The sequence below is a fragment of the Aspergillus oryzae genome, chromosome 1 (genome assembly GCF_000184455.2).
Source record: "Aspergillus oryzae RIB40 DNA, chromosome 1".
NCBI classification, from domain to species: domain Eukaryota; kingdom Fungi; phylum Ascomycota; class Eurotiomycetes; order Eurotiales; family Aspergillaceae; genus Aspergillus; species Aspergillus oryzae.
This window is the reverse complement of record NC_036435.1, coordinates 4,711,300-4,731,597: the sequence shown is the minus strand read 5'-3', so window position 1 is coordinate 4,731,597 and position 20,298 is coordinate 4,711,300. Positions and strand designations below refer to the sequence as shown.

General features: G+C 47.8%; 6 protein-coding genes across 6 annotated transcripts; 3 read left to right on the top strand and 3 right to left on the bottom strand.

The window, feature by feature from the left end:
* Positions 1–2,120: 2,120 nt before the first annotated feature.
* zfpA (putative C2H2 finger domain protein) lies at positions 2,121–4,031 on the top strand (the record flags this gene model as incomplete). The annotated part of the gene is made up of 2 exons (XM_001817630.3): positions 2,121–2,556; positions 2,632–4,031. The coding sequence occupies 2 exons, from the start codon at positions 2,121–2,123 to the stop codon at positions 4,029–4,031; spliced, it is 1,836 nt and encodes a 611-aa protein (XP_001817682.3).
* A 1,083-nt stretch (positions 4,032–5,114) lies between these two features.
* Positions 5,115–5,630, top strand: AO090005000642 (putative bis(5'-nucleosyl)-tetraphosphatase; the record flags this gene model as incomplete). The annotated part of the gene is made up of 1 exon (XM_001817631.3): positions 5,115–5,630. The coding sequence occupies one exon, from the start codon at positions 5,115–5,117 to the stop codon at positions 5,628–5,630; it is 516 nt and encodes a 171-aa protein (XP_001817683.3).
* A 5,316-nt stretch (positions 5,631–10,946) lies between these two features.
* Positions 10,947–12,772, bottom strand: AO090005000644 (uncharacterized protein; the record flags this gene model as incomplete). Its single annotated transcript, XM_023234009.1, has 4 exons — positions 10,947–11,651; positions 11,780–12,061; positions 12,130–12,583; positions 12,705–12,772. The coding sequence occupies 4 exons, from the start codon at positions 12,770–12,772 to the stop codon at positions 10,947–10,949; spliced, it is 1,509 nt and encodes a 502-aa protein (XP_023089042.1).
* A 213-nt stretch (positions 12,773–12,985) lies between these two features.
* AO090005000645 (uncharacterized protein) lies at positions 12,986–14,023 on the bottom strand (the record flags this gene model as incomplete). The annotated part of the gene is made up of 1 exon (XM_001817633.3): positions 12,986–14,023. One exon carries the CDS (start codon positions 14,021–14,023, stop codon positions 12,986–12,988), a length of 1,038 nt encoding a protein of 345 aa, XP_001817685.3.
* Positions 14,024–14,590: 567 nt separating this feature from the next.
* AO090005000646 (putative small nuclear ribonucleoprotein SmG) lies at positions 14,591–15,313 on the top strand (the record flags this gene model as incomplete). Its single annotated transcript, XM_023234008.1, has 5 exons — positions 14,591–14,659; positions 14,787–14,861; positions 14,915–14,947; positions 15,084–15,208; positions 15,247–15,313. The coding sequence occupies 5 exons, from the start codon at positions 14,591–14,593 to the stop codon at positions 15,311–15,313; spliced, it is 369 nt and encodes a 122-aa protein (XP_023089043.1).
* Positions 15,314–15,523: 210 nt separating this feature from the next.
* On the bottom strand, positions 15,524–19,495 carry AO090005000647 (transcription initiation factor TFIID subunit TAF2; the record flags this gene model as incomplete). Its single annotated transcript, XM_023234007.1, has 4 exons — positions 15,524–15,847; positions 15,906–16,697; positions 16,751–17,119; positions 17,171–19,495. 4 exons carry the CDS (start codon positions 19,493–19,495, stop codon positions 15,524–15,526), a joined length of 3,810 nt encoding a protein of 1,269 aa, XP_023089044.1.
* Positions 19,496–20,298: the final 803 nt, after the last annotated feature.

Below are 20,298 nucleotides of genomic sequence, written 5' to 3'. Positions count from 1 at the left end.
AAGCTGTTTTCAGTAATTGGCAAGGTGACAAATAGGCTACCGAGCACGCCAAGTCGACGATGGTCTGTGTGCTACGGACTTGCCGATGACACATGCGCATACGGATGCGTCAGGAATGTACCTCTGTATGTATGGGCGGTGTCTCCGACTGGGTCCCAGACCCCAGGGATTTTAGCACGCATGGTAGGGGTGGAAATGGGGTGCCATGCGAAGAAGCCATCAGTGCCTCCACCTAGAGTGATCGTGAGAGTCACTACGGAGTACTTAGATAGAACCTAAAGGGAAAATGGAGGAAAAGAGCGGTCCGGAACTGTCAGGAATTGTAATAATTGAACCTCTTTCCTCTGTCATGTGCCCACGAAATACAATGCAGGAACCCTTAAGGGAAAGTCTCATAGGGCGGAGACCTCGATAGGAAGAAGTGTATTACAGCTGCGTTTATGGTTGTTCTGACAAAAGCATTGGTTGAGTACAAGTGGATCCCTTGATTTTGGGAGATGGTCATATATTCTACACTACTACTACGGGTCCTCATGACGAATTGCTCTTAGTACAGTACAGTACTTTCTGCAGACCCCTTACTCCAGAGTACATCTGCCATAGAAGTCGTGTTTGTTGAAATCTTATATTTTTGAAGTACTTTTCGGCATCTAGAAAGTATTGTCACTGGTAGGTGTACTACCGATGGGTTGTGAAGTCGGTGTCAAGGGTGAAGAGAATCAAAATAAAAAGAAAAAAAAAAAATGGGTCGAGTAAAAAAAATAATAAGAGAATGAAATGAATAAAATAAAATACAACATAAGTTCATAGAATTTATAAATTAAAAATGAAAAAGCGGAAAGAGGTCAACACAGGAAGTAGATCGCTAAAATGGAGAACTGCTTGGCTGTGCAGTAATGCAGGGTTAGCGGTATGGTAAGAATAGTTACAAACCTAAGTTAGCGTGCCATGGGTAAGATGCAGTGCTAATAATACGATACTAAAAACTCGGCCCTGATCACAGCCTGCCCCTGCTGGTCGGACATCTCCACTAGTCTCCTTTGTAGTTTTTCTTTTTCTTTTTTAAATAATAATAATAATAATAATAATAATAATAATAATAATTTTTTTTTTTTTTTTTTTTAGTCTTCTGGCGCTCCACATTTCAACCACCATCATCATCGACATCATCCGCCCACACGCACCCACACCTGTCGACTCCCCTGTCTCCTGCTGCGCGTTCCACCTCCAGTAGTCTGGATGGGTTTCTTTAGCGTTGTTTTGTTTAGTTCGCTCGTAGTTAGTCAATCCTAGTCTAGTCCAATCCACTTGCGAATCCTAGATGGTTCGTAGGGCCAGCAATCACATAACATTTAACAATGCTTTTGCTCCCCTCTCTCCGTCCTTTTTTGTTCTGCACGCCTCTCATTCCCCTCTCAGCACGGGAATCATTCTGGTTGAATCCCTCGAGAGTGTGCTACAAAAGCATCTTGTACTCTCTGTCAACCTTTGTCATCCTCATTTACTTTGGGAAGCAAGGGCCTTGATTCCTTGCCTGCTCGGGTTGATTGCTATACTCAAGTCTTTCTTCCTCTGTATATCATTGTCTATTTTTGCTCCATTGTCTCTACGCAAACCCTATCCCAATCGGGAAGTTGCAGAACATCAGGTGCCCGTGCATCTCCAAAGCGATACAGCCCTCTGTTTCCAGAGTCATTGCTTCGTCTGACGACTGTTCCTCCCCTGGATTGATACTACGCAATCTCTTGGAACTACCCACCAGATCCATTATACCCATTGTTGGCCCTTTTGAAAGATTGTATGTTTTCCCGTGCGGCCCGTTCCTCCTATGAAACTTAATCCATCGCTTGCTATGCGCGCAAGCCGACAAGAATGATTCAAGTCTCCCTTCAGTGAAGATAGTAATGGTGGCTGACGATTGACACTAATAGTGATCTCGCCCTCGCATTCCGTTCTCCACATACTGAAAATAACCAACCCTTGAACCAAAAGTGGGCATGCAAGGCCACAGTGACCATCCTGACTTTGTCCTCTTTCCTCCGCAATACAACATTGAAAGTAAAATGTTGGCCTTCGAACCGTCGAGACAGCAGCAAACCCCATACTTCCAGCATTTCACTATGGATCCCGCTTTGACCGAGCCCTTCCCCTTTCATGTGGACCTGAGTGGCTTCGGACAAAGTCCCAATTCCTCACGACTGCCCCAGTCATCTTATTACGATACTCCGTCGATTGATGCATACTCCGATAATAAAGCGACCAGCTTCCCGCCGATGCCGGCTACTCCACCCTCCGCCCCAATCTCACATTCCTCCGAACCGTTCATGCCAGGTCTTTCCACAGCCTCTGGTCCTTCAATCGCAAGTGCTTCGTCTTCCGCTATAGGCTCCCCTTACTCAGGAACTGCCCCGGCTATTCACGAGAATTGGGTAGACACCACTCACGGTCTGGGGCTACCGGCTGCGCTCATGGGTGACCTCTTCCCGAATGAATACACTGGGAGCTCGTTGGACATGGAAGGGTTCTATTCAAAGAAGAACTCGAATAACTATGTTGGTAAGTTCGATTGCATTATCCCCAAACCCCAATCCTGCTGTGGTAGGTCACTTACGAGTAGTGTATCATCAACAGACCCTTCTTTGATTGAGACATTACAACCACAACCGAACATTCCTCAATCTTCTATGCCATACTCTGAGCAGCCGAATTACGGCTACGGGTACCTTCCTCCGTCCCCTGAGCTTCCCTATGTTCCCCAGCCCGAAGATTATGATACGAAGCCGGCGATTGCGCAGCAACTCAATCACATCCCGATGTCTTCCCCTCTGATCAATGACCGGAGGTCCTCCATCTCATCCGAGCACTCCCGTCGTTCACAGCTGAGTCCAGCTGCTAGTAACGCGTCTCTTGATGATGAGACCCAGGAGAAGGGACGGTGCCCCCACCCTGACTGTGGACGTGTCTTCAAAGATTTGAAGGCCCATTTGCTAACCCATCGGTCGGAGAGGCCCGAGAAATGCCCCATCGTTAACTGTGAGTATCATATCAAGGGCTTCGCCCGCAAATATGATAAGAACCGTCACACTCTCATTCATTACAAAGGCACAATGGTCTGCGGCTTTTGTCCAGGATCTGGGTCACCAGCGGAAAAGAGCTTCAATAGAGCAGACGTCTTCAAGCGCCACTTGACTTCGGTGCATGGCGTGGAACAAACACCGCCGAATTGCCGGAAGAAGAGCTCAGCTTCGTCGAACAAGGCTATCGCAGGGTATCGCAACGAAAAAGCTAAGTGCTCGACATGCGCTGTTTCATTCGACAACGCCCAGGAATTTTACGAGCACTTGGACGACTGTGTTCTCCAAGTTGTGCAGCGGGAGCAACCTAGTGAGGGTATTAACCAGAGATGCCTCGCTGAAGTTGAGGAGGACGAGGAGGTGAAGAAAACTATGGAGAAGCATAAGCTGCTCGACACGGCTGGTACCGTTGATCAATATGATGATGAAATTGACGACGAGGAGGACGATTCAAATGAGTTCCTGTCTCACCGGCGCTCCGCCAAAAGTACTGTGAAAGCCGGGAGAGGCAGCTCAAGTACTTCTGCCCGTGCTACCCTAGGAAACAGCGCTGTTACCAAGCGTCCAACCGCCTCGAAGCGGCGAAATAACCGTGATCGTTACCCCCAATCCTGGGGTTGCCCCAGGAGCAGCATCAACCTAAAAAGGCGCGTTCTGTGTGTGTTCGATGGCCAACGCAATCTGTGGAAGGATGAAATGCTGCTTCAAAACGACCTTGAAGTCCGTATAAAGCTTCCTGGTGGCGCTGGCGATGGCACTAATCGAGAGGCATATGTGACCGATCTGGACGTCGAGACGCTAAAGCGCGCGGAAGGCATCCTGAACGCTACTGAGGAAGAACGGGGTCCTTGGCTAGATGGACCCTCTACGAAGATGATTGGGTCACCGGCCATGCCGTTGCCCAGCCTGTCTCGTCCTTATGAAGGAGAGGTAGATATTGATGAGTTTGTGTCTTAAGAGACTCCAGTTTCGCAAGTTCGGGTCTTATTTTGCATACGTGGCATGATGTTAGCGATATTTCTTATGTCTGGCTGGTGTGATACCATTCTCTGTTGTTATTTCCTTTTGGATATACCGGGTTCCATCTACCCAACTCTGTACTTATATGATGTATCAATCCTAACCTCTGGCTGGCTGGACCTGCGGACTTCAAGGAGGACAAAGATGGAAAAACAAAAGCTTCTATATATCAACATTAATCAAGTCGTCGAACACCGATCACAAAGTTCAATGTGACTATACCCATTTTATTTTCTCTCATAAATACGTGACTTGCGTGTAGTTGAAGCATTGATTAAATATTCGTTTGACTTGTATGTATCCAAGAATCCAATGACGCTAATCGAACTTTAGCCTCGTTTCTACCCGCTCACATGCCCCGCCTTCCGCCTCCAACTGCCGCAGCCGGTTTCAACCTCGCAATTGATTCAGAACCGGTCATTAACAAGATGCAATTGGGTTTGTCAGAAAGTCTTCCTGCCCTCGTATCCAAGCGCTTCACAGCTGCTAAAGGATCTGGTCATCTTCTATTTTCTCAAACACACCTGACCACTATCCAGACTGCAGGGATACCGGTACCCTCCCCTCTTTGCATCTTGCCCTACTAAGGTCAATGCTAACTATAGTTGTACTCTATCTTAGTATCAACTTCGGTATTGTCCTGCTCTTGCGAATAAACCATCAGGGGCTCCAAACACTGAAAAGTCCACTACGAAGCCTAAATTCGATCCTTTCCAAGACCCCTCTCCAGAGCTCTTGATCGCTCAGATACCCCGGGAGAACCCAACCCATTTACTAGTACTCAACAAATTTCCCGTAATCCCCAATCATTTCATCCTAGCTACAAAAGAATGGAGACTACAAACAGACATTCTGGAAAAAGAGGACTTGGATGCGGCTTATGCTTGCGTCAAAGCATGGGGTGAGGAGAACAAGGCAAATGGCGCGGCTTGCAAACAGCTTTTCGCCTTTTTCAACTCCGGCAACGACAGCGGGGCAAGCCAACCTCATAGGCACTTACAGTTCTTACCTGTCGAAAGCATGTCTCAAAGTGACTCGGGGAACTGGCAGCCCTTGATCGATGTAGTTTCAGGGCAACCAACATCCCCCGGTTCTAAATACTTGCGATGTGCCCAGGTACCGTTTGCGCATTTTGCCCTTCCGTTGCCCCCGGACCCCTCTGCCGACACCCTACATCACATTTATTTGTCCCTGTACAGAGCAGCATTAGCAGCTGCACAGGGAAGCACGGGAAGTTCCGCCCCGACGACCAGTGGTCCAGCTGCAATCAGTTACAATCTAGCAATGACTGATTCGGTGATGATGATCTGTCCCAGGAGAAGTGAAAGTGCTCAAATCCCAGTCGACAGTGCAACATCAGCGGAGATCTCCGGGGCTGGTATCGTTGCCTTGAATGGCACAATTCTTGCTGGTACGCTCATGGTAAAAGCTGAGGCCGAATGGGACGAACTACGTCGTAACCCGGATTCCCTTAAAGAGGTCTTGACGACAATTGGATATCCTCACCCAGATCTGCGCAAGATCTCCTTACTATGAATTCTGTGTCTCAATCACCCTTATAGCATTCCTTCTTAATTAGGAGTGCTTTGGGACAAGAAGCATTAATACGACACCATACAATGGAGAAGAAACAGTACACACTTGAAGTCAATGTCTCGCAGCGAGCTAAGCAGTTGAAATTACACTATTAGAAGAGAAAGGACGAAGGCAAACAAAAAAGGCTGGGTAAAAGCTAGCCTAACAAGCCCAAACAAGACAGACACTGCTAATAAACACCTCGTATCAAAGTAAACATGGATACTCCACGTGGGAAAGAGACGGCAAGCAAAGGGCCACAGTAAACCTAGGCTCGTCATGTGGATATAGTCAAACGTTATCAGAAAAGGCCGTTTGCACTTCCTTCATCTATGCATCCATTGAAGGACTTTCTAGGCATTGCATGCCGGAGATCAATTCCAGAGCTTCACACCGTGTATGTCGCACCACTTCTTCTTGCAAGTGGCATTTCCAAAGTGATATGAGCCGCCATGAGTCCAAATATATTGGGCTACCCTCTTCCAGGACACTTTGGGCGGCTGATTGGTGGTAGGAGGTCGACAGCTAGACCCGTTGTCACTACAGGATTGCTTATCGTCTTCCATGCAGGCCTTCACTGCCTGGCACAGCAGGCTTATCTACAGGTTCATCAGTATTAGTAATAGTCCCTGCCATGGACGTCCATTGAGAGATACTAACATCATTCTCTTCCCACTGGGGTTTCCTCACTCGCTGTTCTTTTGACTTCGTGAGCGTCCGGTATCTTCCTCGGAGTGTTGACTCAGCCTCTTTGAAGCCACCAAGTCTCTTGATATCCTTGTAAGAAAGTCCGCGTCGCTTACATTCCACCAGGAACGCGTCTCTGCCGTCGCTGTGACAGGCGATTTGTCTACTATTTCGCTGGCCGCGGAGAAAGCATGCCCTGTTGGTTGTAAGGGCTGGATGCATCAGGTAGTGCATACACGGACTACCATGGTAGGGCTGTGCTGGGCTGTATTCTGAATTTTCTGAAGATCGTTCTTTGGCAAGGGGTAAAATAACGTGCCCGAGTCTGCTTTGGTAATGGGCCGCAGCTGGCTGTGCATAATACTGACAATCGTGCAGCGGCGAACTTTGAAGGTCGTCGTTGACAGTAGGGGCATGATCGAAGTCTTCTACGTGGTCACCACGCCCATGCATGCTCGATCCACATGGAACGTCGACCCAGAGGGCATCACCGTGACTAGCACTCTGTTGTTGCACATTCCAAGCTGGCCGAACTCCGGCAGTAGACCAAGGCGGCGGCGTAGAAGGCCCGCTAGCTGGAGCGAAGTAGTTGATATTAGGTACAGGGGTCTTTTCGGCTGACGTTCGGAAAATCTCAGATGACTCGACTTCTCTTATTGCCCATTCTTGGTTTTGAGCTTTTTGGCCAATAAACAAAGGTTCGCATGAGTTATCAGGAGTACTGAAGGGTGAGGTTACCACAGATTCAGGGTCAGGCCCGGAAAAGGATGAGAAACTGCTGCCGGTCATACATAACATGGGCAGCCGGGGGATTGGATGAGCTATGCCAAATGTGGAATCATCGGTCTCGACCTTTTCTCCGACTGTTCTCTCTTGACTACCGGAATCCGCAACGTATTGTGCGTGCTGGTCATGAGCTCGAGGTAAAGATATCTCGCGAACGCTTTGTATTAAAGGGCCCTGAAATTGCAACGATGACTGGACCCGGCAACCATAGATTTGCACCTTACTTTTCTCGAAGTCTGTTGACGTAAGAGCTTCTGGCCAGCAACCAAGATCATTGCCCATAGCCTCGTGGGCCATCACAGTTTTGTTTGCTATGTCATCAGTGCCCATTGCATGGCAACCATTGGGTTCTAGCCAGCGGTGCATTTGGGATTCTTCACGCTCGGTGGCTTCTTTAGAACACAATATTGATTCAGTTTGCGGGGCACAGAGGTTAGTCGGGAAAGCACCCCCGAATTGATCCAGGAAGGAATGGTTTGGAGCCAAATTGGGAGAAACGAGGTCTCTGTCGAAGGCTAGTCTTGGTTTTCGCTTATCTGGATCAACGTGGACGTGGACCATCGTCTTAAAACGAGACAAATATCTATTGCTGCCAGCCACTTCACCGCTTCTGTCATTCATGGTTCGAATTGGGGCTGGCCGGAGAACATACAGATGATACTGTTGCTGAGCGATGCACGTTGCTGGTCTAACTGACACCTGCAGCGATCATTAGCCCATCTAGCTTTCGGAGAAATATGAGAAGGGTTCGATTAGTTTTCACAATTGATTAACATACTCCAACTTTCCTGGGCGAGTTTTCTGGGCTTCAGCACAAGGGCCACTTGAAGCTGACTGTGATGTCTTAACCACGGAAAAGTCCTAAGCGACAAAACTTGCCTGAAACCTATGGCTCGGAAACTCAGGGATATGGAACAAAACAAAGCAAAAACGAGTCCGGCTCAGAAGCGAAAACGAAACCGATTTGTCCTATGCTGATATCTTTGGGCTGGACACGAGACTTTTTTCCTCCTATAGGCCACGGAGCAGAGATTCCAAGTGGGCGCCGTGGTGTCTCAGACTCTTCCACCCAAGAAAACTTCCTCTTACTGGTGAAGTAACCCGACTGGCTGAGGGCAGTCTTGGAACAACTTGTCCAAAGTTATGTCCCACTCAAATTTGACTGGAGGAGCAATAGGTTATCGACCTCTCTGAGACAAGAAAAAGGCGATGCCCAAGAAAAAGAAAACGGGATAACAAGATCAGATCGGGCTCTTGTATATCGTCACCAAGCTCAGCTGTCTCTTTTAGTAAGGTCGCTATCTTCAGCCCCCCTGGAATGGCTGACAACCTTCATCAAGCCGTCGTCTATCCCCTGTCCTGATGCGAAAACATTCCTTGCTCTCTTTAGAGTATATTGCCTCCCGTTCTTGGGCTAGACAATGACGACCGATGGCCTATAGTTCATCTAGTGCCGGAAAATAAGCATGGGTGCCGCCAATCGTGAAGGGAAGAACTAAGTTTACAACGGTCACCCTGCAATACTTTACTAGGTGATCAATTGATGAGTCTCAATCTCGACCCAGCGGGTGGCCTATCGGCCCAATCGAGAAATCATTTGTGGCGTAAGAGGCGAAATGTGAGGCAAAAAGACCATCGGGAACTCATGCAGAGAGGACAAAAGAAGGTTTCTCGTAGCACTCTGCCCATCGGTTGGATGTGGCAGTTTCTACTGGCAATATGCAAAGGCATGTCGGGTACTCACATAAGGCTTTGTTCATATCAACTTCCCTATGCCACCTTCAGCGATGACCGCATTTCGCCAGCCATGGGGCTTGGAACCCGAAACATCTATTGGGCTCAAAGAAGTGATCGGAAAGAACAACGGTGGTGCCGTTGGGTCAATAGAAGTGACGTTTGCTCTACCCTTTCGAGCATGTTTCTAGACTTTCAGGTCCTGTATTTTTCTGTTTCCTCTTTCTTTGAGTGTGGTTCGACTATTGAACAGTGTGGGTATCAGTCATGGGTAATGTGCATATGCAGGTCACTTCAGCTCCATCCACAAGAGATGGATGTATGGCTAGACAGGCGAAGAAGGGATTCTACCGCAGAAGTACGACCCTCAGGTACGTTTAGGTTACTCCCGCATCTACAAATTTCTTAATTTCTTTGAGCCATTGCCTCTGGGTTTCATGACCTACCACCATGCAAACCAATCGGTTTGTCCATGTCCTCGAAATGGAACAATAGCAGCTCTCTACTATACCATACCACTCCTTCCCCCAGATTGATTTTTCCCCAAACCCACTACACCCTCCCATGAACCGCCAAAATACTAGAAAACTACATTTTCCCAGACAGAAATTAGGAAACGGGTACACAAGAGAAAACCTCCATTCAACGAAAAGAAAAGGAAAAGAAAAAGCAGTAAAGAAAAAACCATGACAGAGCCAGAGACATAGAGAGGCCCAGAACTTCTTCTCTCCCCACATGATCGTATTCCCCTACTCCAGGACACCCTTGTACTTGTCCCAGGCACACATCATCCACTGATCATTATTTGTACGTGTAGTTTATGCAGTGCAGCCTCATCATCCCCGCGCGTCATCCCCGAACCCTCTCACACGCACCATGCAATATCGCCTTCGAATCCCCATCCCCCAAAAAAAGAAATATGGCAAAAGTACCCTTTTCTCCAGGAGGTAGCCAACTAAAAGACCAAGAAGAGAAGAGATATTAAACGCAGATCGGGGTTCCAAGCGTTTGGTCCGGGAAGTCTAGATACAAACCGGAAAGAACGGCCCGGGGAAAAGCCTACTTACAGCATCAGAAACATCGATGCAAGCTCGATCTCCCACGATCGTAGTAAAAAAAAACTGGAAAAGGGAAAAAAATATTGGCAGAAGGAGATCTTAATATTCTCTTATGTTATGCAATGACAAATTACGACTCTCTTTCATTCTTTCTCGTCTGAGTATTAACAAGCAGATTAATTCAGGGGAAAAAATAAAAATGAACGGAGGGGGAGTGCCAAAACTAACCCTAATTGAACTACTACGGCATTGCACTACACACCTTCATATCCTCATATCCCAACAACGGTGTTACATTGTGGAAAACATCCCGACCAGATTTAATCTCCCCAGAGGGTTTCCTTTGTGAGTATGACTGGGGTCAAGGGACGTTGGTGTGCTACCAGGAAAAGGAACAAACTACTACCATGTGTGGCGCTAATCTTCCATCCCGAGTCATGGTGGCATCTATAGGACACACACTGTACTACAGTACGTCGGCCCTTCCTCACATCTGTTGCAGGTGACGCGACATTTGATGGAAATCTGTCCTGGGTCCGTGCCCATATCGGTTCCCATGGGTGCTGGGACTCTTGAGCTTGTTGGGGACCAAATCATATAACCATGTCAAAAGATCCTACTCTGAAGGGAAAGGGAAAGCGGAAGAGGGTAACATATGGACACACTATTCTCACAAAAATAGAGGTTGCAAAGTATACCACCGCAGTCGTTGATTCAGCTTCTTTGCTTCTCTATGGGACGAAGGATGCCCTACTGCAGGATCTCATGTGATACACGTGCAGTCGGGCGTTTCGTTTCCGTGTAGATCTCCATGGCTGATTATTCGACACATTCTATGAATAGAGCCATGATAGGAAGGAATCCGTGAGAAGCCCGGACTAGGGGGTATCGGATTGACTACGCTTTCCTGCATCTGCCAGATTCACATTGGTCTCATGGTGGCTCTTATAGAGGTCTAGGAGTCGGTCAACACCGGACACTATGATAATCAGAACAGAAGAAAAAACAGAAGCTAGTCCAAGATGAATGGCCCACCTGTCAAAAGAACAAATGTGAATGCGTATAGTATCGTTGGGGATGTCATGAATTCGTACGCAAGCGCAAATTTCCCGACGAAAGACACTAAACTCGCCAAGAGAACCCCAAGGATGATACGGGTCGTTATTCCAATACTAGTGTAGAAGTTGTGGCGACGAGCCAATACTGCAAAGGCGGCAAAAAGAAACATCACCAGGGATGCAACGACGAAAAAATAGATGTAGACAAACCCGAGTAGCTGCATGTACATCCTCAGCAACTGCGAGCTAGTTAACTGCCCTATGTTTGTCTCCTCCGAAGGTATAATTCCCATGCTGGAGAACAGAGCAGCAGTAACATTACCCACAAGGTCATTGAGGTGATCATTCGTGACGAAGAAAGCAATCACCTTCTCTCCCGGGCACAGGGGGTGATTGGGCAAATCCTCCAAGATTGCGTCAATGGCCATCTTTTCTTTTATTGCGCCGCGGCTGTAATTAATCTCCATGTCCTCAATGGTATTCCGAAGAAGACCAATGGCTATTTCGGGTCTGGGCCGTGGTTCCTCGCAAGCAAACATGATAGTTTCCTCGAGGTACGTGAGCTTCAAGGTAATGTCTAGGGTCAAAGCAAGGATCTGTGATCCTTCAAGAAGGAGTACTAGGGCCACATGAAAGGGAAAATGGAGCTGGGCCCATAGCTGCTGGGAATATTTGCCAAGTATGCCCCTTGGTGAGAGATCGTAATACGCTTGCCACAGAAAGTACTACTCCTGAGGCGTTAGCAACCCCGAAAGGGACGATCGATCGAATATTTGAGACCCCATACCACATTAGTAGTGACACCTAGAATGTGAACAAACGACCATTTAGTCCAGCCCCCTGGCCGCACGGTCCTATTCACAATCCTAGTGACTGATATGACCCCTTCGCCAATGATGATTAGCGTAAGGAGACCCATTCTTATGTTCAAGTGGGTATCTTGGAGTCCGATTCCGGGTGTCACACAGGATACTCCCATTATAACCCACATCTCTAGCCCGAACAAAGCAAACCAAACGGTCCATATATAGGAACGGATCCCGTCCTGCACCCCGAAGATATAAAACATCTATGCAACAGGTCAGTCTATGCATGTGGCTTCAATAGTAGTCATTATTTGTCTGTGCTGTAGCATACCCCCAGATAGATTAGGCTTGAGACAAACAGCGTCGCGGCGATGATGGAGACCCCTTTGGCAGCAGGCTTCATTCGTTTACGAATGAAGACCACGTTGTTGACTGTATATTGCAGAGCCAGTAAGATTCGGCTTCCGCCTAGAAAGAGGCTCAATGATTGAAAGGCCCAAACATTTTCATCATTAACACGGGTGGTAAACCGCGTGCCTGCAGAAGCAAAACCAACCATAGCTGCTAGTTGTAGAGCCTTGCAGATTCTTTCGAAAACCGAGTCCCTGGCGAATCTGATATCAAATAGAGTAACCTGAAGCCAGGTGAACCAAATCACCCCAAGAAAGCCTATGTATGCCCCTAAGGCTTCTACATTGTGGATTTCGTGCGTAGCAGTAAAGGTAGAGAGATTCGCCACGAAAAACAAGTCAAAGAACAGTTCAATTGGAGTAGCATCGAAATGCCTGTGAAGGCGTGTTCCATGGTTCCCATCAATAGGGGTTTCGATGAACGGTATGGATTCTCGCCGGCTGCAGTTTGTCATGAGCCAGGCATACATATCAGGAGGCTCCTAGTTTGACTTACTGTGTGGTCCCATCAGTATGCAAACTTCTACGTAGCGGTTGAAAATAGAAGAAAGGCATTCGCGTCATCGTGAAGTGGATTTAGATGAAAAAAGATAAGAACTTATCGATTGGTAAGTGAAGTCTAAAGTGCTGGGTATCATATATAGGTCTTAAGCCAGGTTGGTGTCATTTCAGGCAATTTTTTGATACGCCGGAAAGAACGACGGGTGATGTCGAACCTTTCTTAATAAGCTGGTAAGCACTCCAGTAAGGCAGGTACGTATATGCTGAGCGGATGGATCACGACTCGTCCTCGGAATTTCCTGTTGATACTGCCATGGAATTGCCAATACTCTCCAATCCTCGTTCGGCAGCTGTATCCTCGTCAGAGCCAGGAGTGCGCCCAGCTTCTTGTTTGAGTTTCTCGTAGTTATCCCCAGCTTCTTTGATTAAAGCCTGAATCTCTACTTCTCGCACAGCTATGTCGGCCTTTTCCTTTCTTAGTTCTTCCATTCGATCAATCATTTGGGTTTTCGACTTTTCCATGACGGCCAGGGTTGTGCGTAATCGGTCAAGACAGGTTGATAGGCGTGGAAGTGAGGTCATTTTGGGAGGAGTCTTTGGTCGATCTGTATAGTCTTTGCCGCTGTGGCCCATGGCAGCCCTTGTTTGGGCGGCTTCGTAAGCAGCCTTTTCTTCTAAGTCCGAGTCGTCCTCGTCCGAATCCCCTTCGGCATCTTCGATGAGCTCTCGCATTTCTTCACGCTGCTTTTTGGCCCTCTCGCGCTCGGCTTTTCTCCCCAGAGATATGCGTCCATCCTCCACAAACTCGTCGAAGCCCTCTGCGAAATCCTCATCATCACGGATCAGCCGAGTGTCCCTTAGGTCCTCTTTTTCATTTTTCGAGTCCCATTCTTCATCCTCCATAGTATCATCCAATGAGATAAAGTCCTTCTCTGTTGAGATTCCATACTGCTGTTCTTTGGCCAAGCGTGCTCTTCTTTCTTTTTTCTCTCTAATCTCCGCTTCGCTGGGAATGGCGGCCGGCGCTGTGACTTTCATAACCTCGCCGAACTTGGCTGCAACATCAATAGTCTTCTCGTTATCGTCGTCGGTGGCATTCTTTGGTGTTGAAGGCGTTGAATTTCGAAGCTCCTTCAAATATTCATTGCTGTAACTTGGCCGATCTTGTTCTGGGCCAACCCTGATTGGAAGCTGGCCACCTGATCCCGATGGCGTGAGCGACCTCTGCAAAGCACTATTTTCCAGTGCTCGCCTCCCAAGTCCTTGCCTTTTCGGTATTACCACTTCACTTTCCTGTTCGCCATCTTCGGCCATTGAAGTTTCTCCGGGTCCAAACGACAGGCGCGATTTAGATTTTTGCTTCGTTTTAGAGGAAACAGGGCGTTTGACCACCGGTCCGATATCTACTACTTGTCAGTTACTCAATCTAGTGAAATGTTTTCGGTTCATGTTGCGCAGGAACTACTCGCCTTGTCCGCCCTCATCCTCTTCGTCGTCCCCGCCAATCTTGCGGGGCTTTCTGCGGTTCGCAAACTTGGAACTCATAATCAGGGTATTTTATTAGCTACCCTTTGACCTTCCGCGGAGATATATTGCTTATCGCAAGGAAGTGTGCGTGGTTTCAATGGTTGCGTCAAACCGAGCTCCGCGCATCTTTGGAAGCTGCCGGGAAGAACATTTCTCCGGCACAGCTTTAATCCCACTGGTGTGTCTCAAAGTTCCGCCGCGCGACTGACCTCGACATTACGGCGGGATATTCACCAAAACTAAATAGCCAAGATGCCTCAAGCTCAGCCCGAGTTGAAGAAGGTATGCCTTGCGACTCACTTTCTCTTGTTGTTTTGGACAGAAAAGAAGCTGACGGAGTTGTTTGACTAGTACATGGAAAAGCGGGTATTTTGCCAACTGAACGGCAACCGCAAAGTCATTGGTATCCTGAGAGGTTACGATGTACGTTGAGGCCATCCGAATATTCCTATTGCTGCGGACCCTTACTATCCAACCACGAATGCGAAAGCGTTGACATCGGATGCTAGTGAAGTTATATGAAGTGGGATCTGACCGTTGTATGATACAGGTATTCATGAACATCGTGCTCGACGAAGCTTTCGAAGAGAAGCAGGGCGGAGAGAAGGTCGCAATTGGCATGGTGGTACGTTGGGATCCTCAATACGGCGGGCGTTTATAGCTAATCTTCTAATGCAGGTCATTCGCGGTAACTCGGTCGTCATGCTCGAGGTTAGTATATCTGCTGCATACTCATCGTCCTGAATATGGCTAACGCGAGTAATCACTACGCAGGCTCTGGAACGTATAAGCGACAAATAAAGGAAACGCTGGATATCACCTTCATCGTGGGATTAATTTAATGCAGTACGGAGTTTACGGGTCGGTTGCTCTCTTTGGAATGATCGAAGGGCACTTCGATTTTATCTCAAGCATGTTTACGATCAAATTGCAGTTTCAATATTTGAGGGATCAAATTCAGGGGTTCCCTTGGTATATCTTATCGAGAGACATAATCTTTGACGACACAGCCTGATGATTGCTATGCAAGACATCATTCATAACATGGCTCGAGAATACCGCATCAAATGGGCATGAAACCGGCAAACCAGACGCGCATTTGAGAAAGAAAACCGGAACAGGGGAATAGATGGAGAAATCTTAGAAAATAAAATCGAGAAACGATATTCATTCCACCCTCGCGCCATAAGCCTCCTTTACCAGCCTCCCTCCAAAAATAGAGGAATAAGGAAAAAACAATAGTATAAGGTACATGAATGAAGAATGATAAAAAAGAAACACATTAGTTTATTTTGGCTTCTGGCCAAATTTTAATTTTAATTTGAACCCTCCACCCCCAGGAGTAGATGGGGTGGTCGGAGTGGCGGGTGTCCTGGATGGCGCTTGAGGTACGGGGGAGGATCGATTCGGAATGTGCAGCTTGGTGATCGGCTGTGGACGTGGAGTTGGGTTTGCTGACGGGGTACTTGGGCCAAGCTTTGACTGCTTGAATGTGATGCGAGGGGCAGGGGGTGCCATACCCGGTTCTTCTCGTTTGCGTTTCGCGGGATTCGGGTCTTTGGATGGAAGTGAGGTACGGAATTTGCTCGAGCGAGTGAAATGCAGCCGTCCCTAGAAGATACATTAGCGCTGTCGTAAGACGGTCCGGACACGATGCAGTAAAGCTCACCTTCCCGAGATGCTTCACTTGCCAATATCGCGGATACTTCAATGCAACCTTCACACTAGTGGCCGGGTCATACAAGATGCGGCAGAGATCAGTAAACTCGGAAAGTTCCAGGATCCCAATGCACGGAGAGTTGCACGCAGCCCACAATGACTCTTTGAGGAGTTGGTCACCTTTAAGTTCACCTTTAAGTGCCTCTATGGCTCCGGGGACTGTCTGCCTTCGCGCGAGGTCTGCCTGGCGGACCTCGGTGGAAGATTCTTGTTCAATGATTAAGCCATCACCGGAAGCCGGGGTCTTATCGCTTGTGCCGCGACCAAAGGCTACAGGAGCAAGCGCCTTGCCAAACAAGTAATGAAGACGCCGTCGGAGCCACGAAGAAGAGTCGCTCGACATGGTAAAAATGAACCACCTCAAGAGTTCAGGGCTCTGGAAGATATCGGTCTCCACGAGACATTCAAACGCCTCCAAGCGAAGCAGGTCATAAGTGCCGGCCCGAGTATAAGGCAGGAACTGCATTATATCCAACTCCGTTATTTTGGCTTGCATGAGCTGCATCTGACAGCGTAGCGTGGTACGTGAATAGAGGTTCTGGTACGAGCTGGACCATTCATCCATTCTTCGATATCTATCAATTTCGGCGATGGCGTCTTTCTCCAATTTTTCTTCGGCCTGAGATTCAAGGACCCCCTCCATGTCGAAATCGTCCAGATCGTGAGAGCGAGACTCAACTCTGCCTAGCATGGCGTGACAAAGGGACTGCATAAGTGTCGCGACATAATAATTATCCGAATACTATACATCACATGAGCTCAGGACTAGGGCTAAGATGATGTGCTTTTACCCACCTCGTTGTTGGAATTATCATTGAACCGTAGCTTGTCATAAAGAAAACGCTTTACGCGCATCGGTGTTTTCCCATTGTTGTCTCTTACTTTTGAGATAGCTTCAGGGATGACCAATTGAAGCACATAAGCAGCCCTATCGGAAAAATCATTTGAGCGGGTCATAGGTGATCCTGGAAGACAGAATAATTCCTGGAAAGCTCGTTCCAGGTGGAATAACCCCAGCCAGTTGATTTCTTCCTTGGCATGCTTAATCAAGGCCTTTGCTGCGGCCACACGGATTCCGTAAAAGTACCTTCGGTCCATTAGGGTTCGGACAAAAATCGTGGATATTAACGGGTGTTCTCTTTGGGCTGCCATATATTGTAGAGACTGGGATGTTGTCAGCGTAAAGCTCTCAAGGGAGACGACCATTCAACTAACCTCCAATTGGGCTATCACATCTCGATCTTGTTGGAGCTGCGAAAGGTACATATAACCTGGCATCACCAAGGAAAGCTTACAAATCCACTCGAAATCTGCATCCATGCGAATCCATTCGTAAGACTCCTGGCCCATTCGCTCCTCGTCTTCCTTACTCCAATCAGCCAGCTTCCACTCTTGAATTTCTTCCTCACTCTGAAGTACATCACCCAAGCAATAAAGCAAAACATCTTCCTGAACTTCTGCATTAGGATCACCACCCGAAGCAGCAGCGGCCCGTTCTTTCTGCCTCTTGTTCCGCTTCAAACGCTTGTATTTTGTGTTATAAGGGATATCGAATTTGGTGACGCCTTCTTTAATCTCGACAATATGTTCATAAGGTGTGCCATCAGCTTCGTGAATTCTAATCGTCATGGAGCCAGTAAAAACCGGCTGAACAACCCCGGCATAGATGCCCCGAATCTCCTCCTTAACATCACGCATGAAGGTATTCTTGTCCAGGTCACGTGTGCTGGGCTGCTCTGATTGCACTTGCTTTATCATCATTTCCACTACGAGCTTCTTTTTATTGAACCTCTGTGTAGCCTGGAAGCGGGGACACCCAGCACCCAAGACCCATTGTTGAAAGAATGAGTCCAGTTTCGCGTGACCCAGTCGTTCACAGGTCTTTTGGAAAAGCATGGTGGATACCGCCCCGTTCGGGATATCGCCCATTCGAGCATTGAGAAAAAGCCGAGAAATGATGCGGGACATTGTGGCCTTTCCACTAGCTTTCGTAAGCCTTCGGTCGAGGATGAAAAGCACAAGAGGGGCCTTGAGTGCTATGAAATCAATCTCAGACGAGTCAAGCTGGAGTATATTTCCCATGTCAAATATTGAGGGACGCTCATAGTCCAACTCGCATACTCTATCAGACATCTGTTTTAGTCGAAAGCGATATTCATTATTCCCACAAAGTTTTCTCATGAACGTATCTGTGATAAACCACGCGACGCCTACTGTGACCCAAGTGTCAGTTGGCGCCTTTGGAACGATGTTAACACCAATCCACTGAGACGCAAGGCCGTAGACGAGAGCACGCGTCGCGTCGTACATTGGATCGATAATATCTTCAGGGAATAGGAGATGACTGCTGCAAATTGACAAGCACGCTGTCGACAAAGTATCCTCGGGCGCGTCATCTACGAAGCACATTTTGTAACTTGAAAATGGATACGACCCATATGATAAGGAAAAGAAGTCGATCGCCTTCGCCATTGGAAAACAAGTGTTTCTGAGTTCATCGCCTCGCCCAGGAAGGCAAAAAGCATGCAAAGGGATGGCATTCTGGCCAAGCTGCTCATCTTGGTCGCTTTCCCGGAAATGTGCAAGGTTGACATATTCAAACGGGCCAACAGCAAATCCAACTTGCTGGGCGGAGAGCGGTGAGGTACATGCGAAGGATACTGTCTTCTTGCTGGTATCTTTCGGATCGATAATCTCATCCGTCATATCTCCAGAACAAACCACCAGCAGGTCCAAGGCTTCATCATCCGGAGATATGTATCGGCCAAGATTTGACGTCGGTTTAGGGCGTCCAGAAGCGTTGGAGCTAACTGGATCGCGGATTTTGCGGTCAAACACATCCCCCAGCGAACAGGGGCATTTGATAGAAAGTTCCCAGGTGCAACGTGACGAAGGGTCATCAACGCAAGGGAAAAGAGGGCAACCGGCCCCATATCCAAGCGAGTTTGTTGTAAAGGCATGCGGGTAACGTCTGTCCCCATTCTCGACTCCCACGAACTGTAACCCATCCTTTATATTGTCGATAGTAAATTCGATGTTGACCGTCAGTGCCGTAAATCGAGGAAGCGTAGTATCTGGCGCTTTGGAGCTCAAAGGGCCTTCAGAATCATCGGCAGCGCCAGTTGCACGGAGCGCCATTTGATCTTGGGCCTCAACTGAGAAAGGGTCCAGTTCTTCTATCCTAACACTTTTTGGGACCGACAAAAGCAGGTCGGGCTCCGGCGGGCACTTAAGCAAGCCATCTATTTTCGAGGAGAGTCGTTGATGATAATGAGGTCCGTACAGTTGCAGTGACTCGTAGGGATCCGCATATTTCATTGACGGTATCTTCCCGGAGACATTCAAGCGCCTAATCTCGCCCTGTCGGAAATTTAATCGAATAACTCGGAGCTCCTTGTAATGTGGATGGATCGTAATTTCAGTCTTCCCCTTGAGGCTCTTATTTGCAAAGTCCAGCTCCAGCTCAACCTTCTGGTGCGCAACCGTAAAACCCAGTCCCTGCCAGGCAGGGCCGGCAGGAGCATCGACAACGCCAGGCATTGCGCAGAGTACTCAGTCGTGCACTGCGCCGCGAGCGCTTCCCTGGTCCTCTACCGTCATGTCCAAGCTCAAGGAGCAACTCTATAACCTCTGGATAGCGCTTTCAGTCGACACCGAGATAAAGAAGAATATGAATCGTTGATGTGAAGAGGGTCGTGTGCGGTAGTTGAAGCTTTGGCAGCGGGGAACAACAGCCTGAAGTGATTGATAAATGCGAGGTATTCAAAAGACAGCTGAAGGAAAAAGAAGTTTATTCAGAAGTCATGGCACCTAGAAATAGAAAGAAACCTTTCTATTACCAAACAACAATGAACATGAAACGCAAGAAGAAAAAGCCACAGAGCTCTTTATCAACCTCCAACTTTCACTCTGTTTCTGATGTCGCGTTGTTGCGTCGAAAGCTGCGGAGCTCACAGACCAGCCCGCCCAGCACGTGATAAATTGTGATCCGCGGATGGAACGTCCGCCGATCCTCTTGGGTCCCTTTTCGTTCCACTCTTTTTCCAGGGGATTTTAAGGATCGTTTTCCCTTCACTTGTCTTCTGCGAATTGTACTTGTACGTGTTTGTCATAGAGCACCGCAGTTTTTGGTTCGACCTCTCAACCATCCATTGTCGTTGTATTTCCTACTTCATAGCGCTATGAACTAAACCCAATCGTACGATACAATTTGTTGAAGTACTGATATACCATTCCATTGGCGGAATTTAAAGCAAAATGAACGCAATTTTCGAGAGGATCCAAGGTTGGTTCCTTGGGTTATATTGGGCATGGAGTTTTTTGGCTGATTATTTATGTTTTAC